The sequence below is a fragment of the Glandiceps talaboti genome, chromosome 4 (assembly GCF_964340395.1).
Source record: "Glandiceps talaboti chromosome 4, keGlaTala1.1, whole genome shotgun sequence".
In the NCBI taxonomy this organism is placed as follows: domain Eukaryota; kingdom Metazoa; phylum Hemichordata; class Enteropneusta; family Spengelidae; genus Glandiceps; species Glandiceps talaboti.
Genome location: NC_135552.1, coordinates 13,296,846 through 13,307,742, shown reverse-complemented (window position 1 = coordinate 13,307,742; position 10,897 = coordinate 13,296,846). Strand labels below are relative to the sequence as shown.

The following is a 10,897-nucleotide window of genomic DNA, read 5'->3' as shown; positions in this document are numbered from 1 at the left end:
TGAGGATGGAAAATCAGATAGGTGGGTGGGCGAGAAGAAGATGGATGGGTGGGTGGGTATAAGATATGTGAGTTGGTAGGCAGGTAGGTAGGTTTAGGATGGGAGATTTGTATGTGGCTAGCTAGCTAGCTAGGTAGATTAGTGGCTAGGAAATGCGTCGGTAGGTGGGTGGATGGATGGATGGATGGATTGTTAGGTAGGTAGGTATCATAGACACTAACTTACCAGCGACGCATAGCTTTAATATGGATGTAAATGAAAGAACAGACATATTATTTTTGACGTTGTTGAACCCCTTGGTTTCATTTACAGATTTCCTATGTGTTTCACCTGTTTGCCTTCAGCCATTTCTTGATGACTGACTTTCATTATACCAGTTGGTTAAACATAAGTATCTGGGAACAATTAGTCATTGTTTGGGTTTTTGGTATGGCGATGGAAGAAATACGACAGGTAAGTTATGCATTCAAGTCATCACAATTTTAGCAGTGTTGCAGAACATACTAGTACAGCTATTAAAAGTGTTGCAAATGTTGAAATGATATCAGAATTCCACTCACATAAATTTGGAGGGAATCTGAACGATTTACACGGAATATACTTTCGGTTATGACCCTCTCCAGCTAGACGCACAAGTTTTAGCATTGCAGTATATCGGACACGGATTACATTCCCAACGCTCTAGGAGTACCCTCAAACCTTGCCCTCCCAAGATCTCCAAACTAAGGAGACGAGGCTTGCGTTTCATATTTAATGTTATCGTCAAATATGGTATACCCAAACAGTGTGCACTTCGGGGTAACACCCACACCCGTGCAACTTGAATACATGATACCCGTACCATTCGTCCATGTTGATGTTACCACACAGTAAGAATGCTTTGATTGGAGATTCTGAACAACTGTGCCTGTCGATGTAAACATTATAAATCATTCTAGCTTTTTGTAGCTCAATTGGTTTTCACTGCAGTATGGACAACATACACTGCATACAATAATGTTCACCATTTCTTCCTAAGTTCAGTTGATCTCATTCCTCGTCTTCTGCTTTTTCCACAGTTGACTGAATTTGGAGCTGTCGGTCCGGTACAAATACTTTTAAACATCGTCAATTATTACATATCTAACTGGAACAGTATAGACTGGCTAATGATGTGGACGTTCTACATAGGACTTACTCTGAGACTTACGTTAAACGAGGATGACTTCTATATCGCCAGAATTGTCTATTGTATTTCATTGATTTTAATGTACTTTCGTCTTCTGCAATTCGCCACGATTTGGGAGTATCTGGGGCCGAAGGTCAGCATGATCAAAATTATGATGGTAAGTGTTATTGTACTATTGCATTATAAGAGGTGAGGTTGGATGAGGAGGGATCTGTGGGGTTTCTACCTCCCTACCTCTTAAAAAATTGGACATGTCATTTATTTGTCGGTTTTTGGAGACTGAGAGCGAGACAGACAGACAGACAGACAGACAGACAGACAGACAGACAGACAAACAGACAAACAGACAGAGAATGATATGGTTTAATAATGATAATGGTACACATTTAATAATCACCTTTCAAATTGGATGTCCGACATGATCATAGCTGAGTTGACAGGGGTACAAACGTGGTTCAAATCTTGCCTTAAGAACTACAATCATTCAGAAACAAACGACGATATGATGGTCGTGGAACGACTCGAAACTGTAACCTGCACATCCCAAGTTGCCATCGACCATCATGTCTCATATTTTACACAAAACAGCCATTGATTTTGAATGAATGAATGAATGAATGAATGAATGGATGAATGGATGAATACAGTTCAGTCAAACTCGAAATGTATGCGTTTTAAAACTACTATTTCGCCCATATCGAATATGATCTTACCCCCACCCCATTTACTATTGATAGATAACAAGTAACAAACGACAAATAACAAGGGTGTATGTTTATAGGTGTCACCTGTCACCTGTGTGGACTTCCTGACTTTTGTCAAAATTAAATAAATAAATAAATAAATAAATAAATAAATAAACAAATATAAAATAAATAATTAAATCAATGAATATAAAATGAATAACAAGGAACCATGATGTAAAAGTTATTGATGGTTGTCTTTTCTTCCATTTCAGACACGTGATTTGCCGCCATTTCTTATCGTGTTCTTCGTCTTCTTTATAAGTTTTGGAGTAGTCTACCATGCCTTGCTTTATCCTAACGATATTCTTAATCGTGAAATGGTAGCCCAAGTACTTGCCATGCCGTACTGGCAACTCTATGGTGAATTACAGTTGGAAAAGATCGAAGGTGACTTCTCTCTTCATCTTTTTGTATACACGCCTTGAGTTTCTTGAGTTTCAAAGCGAGATGAGTCATCTGAATTGAAGTTTTTAACGTACATACAACGATGCAAGGTTAATAGCCTAGCTTTGAGCTGAACATACCATTTTTTGATGATGCGAAAGGGAAGTTGTTTTACGGAAATTGATATTACCAGATCTACGATATAGTCACCATGCAATGGCTATTGAGGACATTGAATACAAATTATTTACACTCCACGGTTTTGCTTCTGAAACACCACACGATATACACCATTGGATAGGTTGGGTAGGGTAACACGCCACACGTCATTCAAGACCCCAAACCTTGTATACAATTCGAGAAAGGGTATTTGTATCGAGAGGTCTCTAATAAGTGATAACCTCCACTACCCCACCGTAGTGAAGGAAACATTTAATGTTCTCCGCTCCATCGGTCATAAACCAAACAAAACCCTTTCAACCCTGCGTAGCATATCAGCATTGACGATGTGTAATCGCTTACTTCTTACAGGTGAAGGCGAAGTTGGATGCACTCACAATGCTACTTTAGCCAGTACAAATCCCGACATACCTCGCTGTCCGGAGACAGAGAACTATCCATGGCTGGTTCCCATCTTGGCAGGTCTATACATGATAGTGTCCAATATTTTGTTACTTAATCTTCTCATAGCAGTTTTCAAGTAAGTGGAGCCTGGACTGAAATAAAGCGAAGTTCATGGGTAAATCAGTCAATTTCACAACCGAAATAAACATGCTATATGAGATTCATTAATACTTTTACAGTTAAATACATCACATGCCTACCTGTAACCCGTTTTGGGGACACTAGTTCACACTGCAGTATCATTGCATCTTTGGGGTGACTTTTACCCTACATGTTTGAGAGTATGTTGTATATATTGTTCAGTGGGTTAAGTACCCAGACAATACAGGTTAACATACAGTCAAAACTGTGTATGGTGGCAACCAGTGTTTTTGGTAAGTGATAGAGTGACTGTGCGGCAACAATTGATCTTCAAAGAGTGGCTTTTAAAGACAGGTTTCCTTATGTATCACAATACTATAACATTGATTTCGTTCCATACCTAAAAAAGTAAATTTGAAATATCTCGAAAAAGCTTGGTCTTGCACAAGAAACTAAATGGACAGCTGTTTTGGGTGTACTAGTATTTGCGACTGGGGGTTAAAATGTACTAGTGTGATCAGGAATTCACAAATCGACTATATTTTGTTATTTTTTAATAGAGTCACGTGTTTTTCAATATTGAGATTTTTCTAACAATAATTCTGATCTGCTTCCAGTCAAACTTACACGTACGTAGAGGAAGAATCATCAAAAGTCCATCGGTTTAATCAGTACAGCTTAGTAGAAGAATACCTTGGCCGTCCAATATTACCACCACCGTTGAATATGTTAGAAATACTGATATTTCGTCCTGTAGCAACGTTACTTATATCGTGTTTTTGGTGTTGCCGCCATAAAGAATATCGATGTCGACCACATTGTTGTAACCTGTTTAAATTGCTTATGGTGGAGAAAGAAGTCGATCCGGACCTGTGGGATCGAAGTATTGCCGGTGAGGGCGCACTTATAAGTTGCATGCTTTCCTACAGTATTATGTATGTACTCTAGATCTTATGTACATCTATCTTGTGACAATGTTGGGGGATGGGTGTTGGGAGGGGGGGGGGGGACTATGATGCATTTTTAAAACTTGTCCGTAAATCGAGGAATATTTTACCACTAAGAGTTATCATTTGCAGGTAATGGAGTCCCGATCGTTTTTTTAGTTTCTGAAATCTTAAAAGTTTATCTTTGAAAGTCAAGACACGCAAGTTTTATATCGGAAACCTTGTAATTTTGATTTCAACACATTTCTTTTAAACTTGACAGGACCACGTTGTTTCAAGTATGACAACACTGTCAAAGAGTACATTGAAATGAAACAACAAGAACTTGATGCGAGTGCAGTTGCCAGTTCAGTGTATGCAGGAGGACAGAGCCAAAGGTGATACTATATTTAATATTTTAATCATTTTGAGATTTTATGAATGAGTTTGAACAAAAGAAACAAAAATAGAAAATCAACCAGAATAACAGTTCCATGCAATTATTCTGGGTCCAAAGCTACAAAAAATGGCATTATCAGATTAAAATGTACAATAATTCCCACACGACCATAACAAGTCGATGGCTAGTTCCCCATCATAGAATTCATTAGTTCAGCGAACATCAGAATTCATCGAAGACCGTCATGATTAACATATATATACGTACATACGTACCGTATATGTACATAATATAATACAAACTAGTTAAGATAAAATGTCTACGGTCCAACAAAATTATAAACAACAGACGTTTCGGGAGGGGTCCAAATAAATTCGGAGGAAATTTGTTGATTCGTCGTCACTGAGCAGCTCGCTAATGCCCCAGTGTTAAAACTGTACAGTTTGAAACCGGAGTTCCCGAAGGAATGTTAACCCTGCGTTGCTGGAGTCAAACTGGGCATCACCCTTCTTTAATGGCTGGTTGACAACTTTAAATCATTTTGTTTACCTACGTGCCCAAATGTGCTGTTGACAGGCATCCTGTGATTGTTCAGGAATCCTTCACCTAGGACTCGGATCAATATCTAAGCCTAAGGTAAGTTTTAATCCCGACACAAAAGTTCAACTGATATATGACGCAATTTTCTGTTATTTTTGTTTTCAGAAATGATGACGTTGCTCAACAAATTAACACCTTTCAACAAAAGTTACAGGCCGCTGACCACAAAATAGAAAAACTCCAGAACAGCATCGACAAAATAGAGGAGAGAGTTGTTGACAGAATTCTAGAAAATCAACGTGATATGTTTACAATGCTTCTAAATCAGTACTCTGAACGACAAAGTGACGATTTCAGAATACTGCAGCGAACAATGTCATCTACGTCACAGAGGTCGTTGATGAACCCTGAAACCAGTGACGATATCATGGCAGAGTTGCAAGACATCAAGGAAAGTACCAAATCTGCTTGGACAAGACTGTCTAACTCGGTGAAAAAGAACAGAAAAATTCTGAAAACCGTTGTGGAAGAAACGGAGAAAAGGCAAAGGCGTGCAGAGAAAGAAGTAGCGCAAAGAGCAGATTCGGAGTAGAAATGCATCATGTTGATGATCATTTACTAAAATTACAGGATGTAGCTATGTTGTGTTGTACGAGTTGTATCACCCCTGTTCCAAAACATACCAAGGTCAACTAAGAATGACGACTACAGACCAGTAGTACTGACTTCCATTCCGATAAAAAATGTCTTGAACGAATTCTATTGAATTATCTTGTTGTTCAAACATCGTTGTATCGAAGACCGCTACAGTTTGCCAACCGTCATCACAGAAGTACAGAGGATGCAGTTCTTTCACTTTTACATACTGTTATCCAACATCTTGATGTTACTAAGGCATCGGTTCGAATATTATTTGTGGACTTTTCTAGAGCACTCAAAACCATATCTCCTAATAACTTGCTCATTAGAAAGTTGGAAAATATGATTTTAAGCCGACAATTAATCCGACGGGTAGCTGACGTACGTTAATAGGCAGATACAGTTCGTGAAAGTGAACTTGACACGCTCTGATAGTCGATAGTCAAGTGGCATGGTGTGACAGTAACAATATCAATGACAAGAAAACAAAATAAATGATTATAGATTTTCGAAAGAATATTTCACCTCCGTCTATGCTAGAGCTAAAGGGAGAGGAAATTGAAAGAGTAGATAGTTACAAATATCTTGGTTTGTTGTTAACAAATACTGTCATCTGGGGTGAACACATTAATATGTTAATTCGCAAATGTCAGCAAAAAAATGTACTTCTTGCATAAGTTTGCATAAGTTTGGTGTACCAGAGAAAATTTTGCATATGTTTTACGGATCCACCGTCTATTATTGGTTACTTTATTTCTTGCTGGGTTGATAGTATGACCAAGTCCAATCAAAGCCAAATAAATCAAGTAATTAAAGTAACAAGAAAAATAAATAAGAAGAACGCCACGGCCTGGTGTTGATGAAATCCGTCAGAAACACTTATACTTATCTGACAATACTCATCCATTGCATAACACTTTTATTAAGACAAGGACCTGCATCAGATATCACTCAATTCGATGCTGCACAAACAGATTTCGAAACACATTTGTGCCTTCAGCTATCAGAATGCTCAATCAATCTTCTACTAGGTAGACCTGTCTGTTGTTGTTCATACGGCATGCGGGTAATGTGATTATTGTACGTGTTTTGTTGGAACTTTGTATTTTTCATTTTTTCATCGGTATTTTAATCGGAAGGTACTGTGGATTTTCCAATTGTCTTGTTGTATTTATTACGTTTCAATTTATTCGGAGAGGCTGTGTAAACCAAGTCACATTTTTAATATTTTTATTGGACAAATAAAGATTATTATTACTATCATATATACACACGAACCTCCCTGGCTAGAACGAAAAGTACACGTTGTTGGCAACATAGACGTTCTCTCGAAGAGACAAAGTCTGGATAGTAGGATGTTGTCACGAGAACTGTGAATTTCTCAAAGTGAACTCCACCGAGCACTGCCCCAAAGGGCAAAATGCTGAGATACATTAAATTGTGATTTCGAAATCTCAACTTGGGCTTAAAGCTATGTTGAAGATAATTGATTTTTTAAAGTGATATAAATCACTAGTCATACCTGTAATTTCCTAATAATTACAATGATAAAAAATGATAAAAGTATCAGTATCTCCAACGGTTCAACGATGCTTGACGGCTGTTAATCACTGCTTATGTAGGCGTGTTTTAGCAGACATTGCCCAGCTCTGCTGTCTAGACTTGGAGTATCAGTATGTAGAATTATTAAGAAAATAACAGAGGATAATCGTGACGTATTGATAATTACATCACGTCTTATCTTGAAGTAGCCACACGGCTTGCTGTTTCCCGTTCTTTTGTCAAGTAGGAAAACATAAAAGAGTTGTTTTATGAATACAAAACCCAAAATAAATATCAGTTTGTCCACCTTAACGACTCCATGACATGTGTCTCGTGTGTCAATTGGTACACTGTAGAATTACTCACACATAGTATTTGCCAGTGACACGCCTAAAAGATATTCCACATGCAGAACTAAAGCCTGCGTTGACAGCATACGTGTTAGATTGATCGTGTCCATCTCATAAGCCTTATCATCAGAGACTCTCCCCCAAGTGTATATTTGATCATTGAGAAGCAGTCTTTGACCCTTCAACTTTTGCGAGTTGTATTCGTTGGCTTCTGCTTTGGGCTACATCCAAGTTGACAATTTCAAGACCTGGTAAGTAGATGTATCTAGTATATTATCACAGAAATTAATAACGTAACGCTTGTTTGTGCTATCAGTATGTAATGAATTAGTTACCCATATAATATTTTTAATTTAACTTTACAACCGAAGGCGAGGGAAACCCAATTTTGTCTGCCTCTCCCCCCGCTCCCCTCTCCATTAGACTGGGCAGTTTAAACATGCCATGTGCAATCTACCTTTCCTTGATCGTGTTTAAGTGGTACCAGCCGGACAGTGGCGGTATGTGTACATGTGTCACAGCAATTTTTGATTCACTGAATATGAAGAAGTTTACAGTTCAATTAACTTAGACTATCATATTGTCCCTGTTTGGTTACAAAACGGGACAAAGTTACAGTCAGATCTAGAGTTTGCGTTCTTTTTGTTTGAAAGGAATATCGTTTCTGCTCGTATGTTCGGGTCAACCCGAACACACAGAGAGAATAGTCAGCTCATTTTCTTTCTTTCTGTTTGTTTGGAAAGCAATCCGAACAAGCTAGCAGACGAGTACAGAAGAGAGAAATAATGCTATGAGTTCGAATTCACGCATCTGTGTGTCTGTGTATTTATTCCAAGTTATTGAGCTACAAGATCAAATGAATAAAGATGCATGACACAGTACATGATGTAGATTTGATTCTTTCAAGTTCAAATTTACCAATATTAACCAAGAAATCTCTTATTTATATGTTGGTCACCCGCAATATAAACTTTAAATAGGGTGTCTACAACTTCATTGCCAAAACATTATTTTCCCGTGGGAATATTCAAGTTGATAATACAACTTTTTTTTTAATTGAATTGAATTTTTATTTCACCGGAAACATAAGATAATAACCATGCAGAGAGGAAAATACAAATACAATAAAAGAAAATGCTCTGGTGAGGACCATGGAAATAGTTTACTAGAAACTAATCTAGTCCATGGTCCTTAACCTGACAAAATATAGAAGGTAAAGATACAAGGCGTACTTATGATAAATAATTAATAATAACAAATAATATAGTAATAATCAATACACACATACATATTCACACTTGTTTGCAATATAGTACAAATGAAACAAGGAAAAAGATGACAGCACAAAGAGCAGCAAAGAGTCATAATGGTAGATCAAAACGAACAAATATATTATAGCACATGTACAGAAAAAGATATTTACATATTTACAGTACAAATTAGAATTAAGAAAAAAGGTGTGTCTTTATACATTTTTGAAATTCATGTCGCTTGTGTATATTCTTAAGTTTGTTTGGTAGGGAGTTCCAATGTTTGGGTAATGCATATTTGAAATTCTTTTGACAAATTGTAAGATTAACTTTTGGAATGGGAATGTTACAACTGAGGGCTGATCTGGTAGGGTAGCTATGGGATAGACGGTTAGTAATGTCATCAAATGACTGATCATGTAGTATCTCCAACCACTAGGTAGTATGTACATTATTAGTTGTAACAGAATTTACCCATGATTCAAGGTGAAATAACAGTATTTGCAGCAACGATATTTAGAAATCAAAATATGGTTTACCGCTCCGTGATTATTTTCATCGCAGATGGAATAAATTTTGTCAGTACTTGCTTCTGAACTTGGCACCTTGAATTGAGGTCATTCACAAACTAAGTTATAAGTAGTTGTCCTTCTCACTGACAACTGGCATTTGGTAGTTTTTATTGTCCATGGTGAAAAAAATGAGACATTGCCGAAATAAAAATGTGACTGAGTAGTATACACAGTAACCCACGTTATGCCCTTTATCTGTCATAATGTTGACACATTGTTTGACATGTACGGGATTAGCAGTCCTCTACCGGAGCTAATATTAAAGTTTGTGTAGCGGGTTATAACCACCTCCTTGTCTGAGTTGCCGCTGAAGGTTTATCAGTATTGGATAGTGTAAGACAAAGGGGGACTTAGAAGGTGTGAATTGGGTTGACCTTTGTTGTAGTTCAAGTAAAACCAGTCCGGCAAAGTCAGAAACCATATGCCTGCACATGGAAGTATAGAAGGGGCGCCTCCATGGTCTCAAGAATGAAATGCAAGAGTACGACCCGGACCAAAATAATTTGCCAAAATTACGAGGAGAACTTAATTACGGAGAAAAATAGTTGTGGCGAGTAGTATTAAAAATAAGTCATACTACTGTACCATGAATGGAGTAGTGACTGCACAGTAAGGGTTTAAGGATGAAGGGCACAACTGTTACCATTCAAAAGAAACGGTAAACATTTAAAAAACGAATTTTACACAGATCTTCAGATGAGCTACACTATAATATTAGACACGTCTCGTTGTTCAGTCATATCAGGGCTTGTGAATGTTGTATGGCTTATTTCTTCGCCGTGAACACTGCATGCTGTGTGTGTCCTCACCCGAATGTGTACACTTTTATCTCAGTTATTATCATCACCTAGTAGCATGGCAAGGGGTGAGACAGTGTGTACTTTATCTTAATCTAGTCTAGCAAGGGTGAGATGGACTAATCCTGCCATCCTGTGAACTTGTCGGGCATAAGTACAATAGACACCGGTGGAAAGATAAACAACGCGGCTCCGCCTTGTTGTTTATCTTTCCACCGGTGTCTATTGTATACTTACGGTACGCTTTTAAACAAGACGCGAATGCTTCATGGAATATCTTATATTGTAAGAGTTGATGGAAAACCGCTATATCAACCCAGCCAAGTAGGTTAGCTGGTGGCAATCCTTAGTGTCAACACACCAACACAGCCGGCCATTGGTGGAGGGTCTATGAGTATACTTGGGTTGGACATTCTTGGGTAGTGGCAACACCTGCAGTCGTTACGCAAGCCATACAAATGAACCTACATAAAAACCAAGGAATGACAAACTTAAAAAGGACTAATCACTACGTTTTATGAAGCAGCAAGATGCTTAACGTATTACAAATAGACAACTCTTTTGACAAAAGAAATGATTTTGACATAAAATGGTAGGTAACGTAGAGTGAATATAATTATGGATTTATTCTATGCCAAAGGATAAATTAAAAAAAGACACATTGGGTTCGTTTGTCCATGTCCCATGTATACAATGTATATGAGTTGAAACCATTTTGTCTTTTACCTTGGACGAATTTGAGGTGACCGCAGGTACTTCACTTTGCTGGTGGAAATATGCAATATGTCGTTGAGCTTAAAGATCAAATGTCATAAATATATTTTTAAAATCATTTTGGCTCGTACAGAAAATTTGCCTGTGATTTAGTTGTACTTATT

General features: G+C 37.6%; 1 protein-coding gene across 1 annotated transcript; it reads left to right on the top strand.

Moving 5' to 3' along the window:
• The first annotated feature begins 435 nt into the window (after positions 1 to 435).
• Positions 436 to 5,461, top strand: LOC144434191 (transient receptor potential cation channel subfamily M member 3-like). Its single transcript, XM_078122644.1, has 7 exons — positions 436 to 453; positions 1,059 to 1,325; positions 2,127 to 2,301; positions 2,830 to 2,998; positions 3,621 to 3,895; positions 4,213 to 4,327; positions 5,035 to 5,461. Exons 1-7 carry the CDS (start codon positions 436 to 438, stop codon positions 5,459 to 5,461), a joined length of 1,446 nt encoding a protein of 481 aa, XP_077978770.1.
• The last annotated feature ends 5,436 nt before the right edge of the window (positions 5,462 to 10,897 follow it).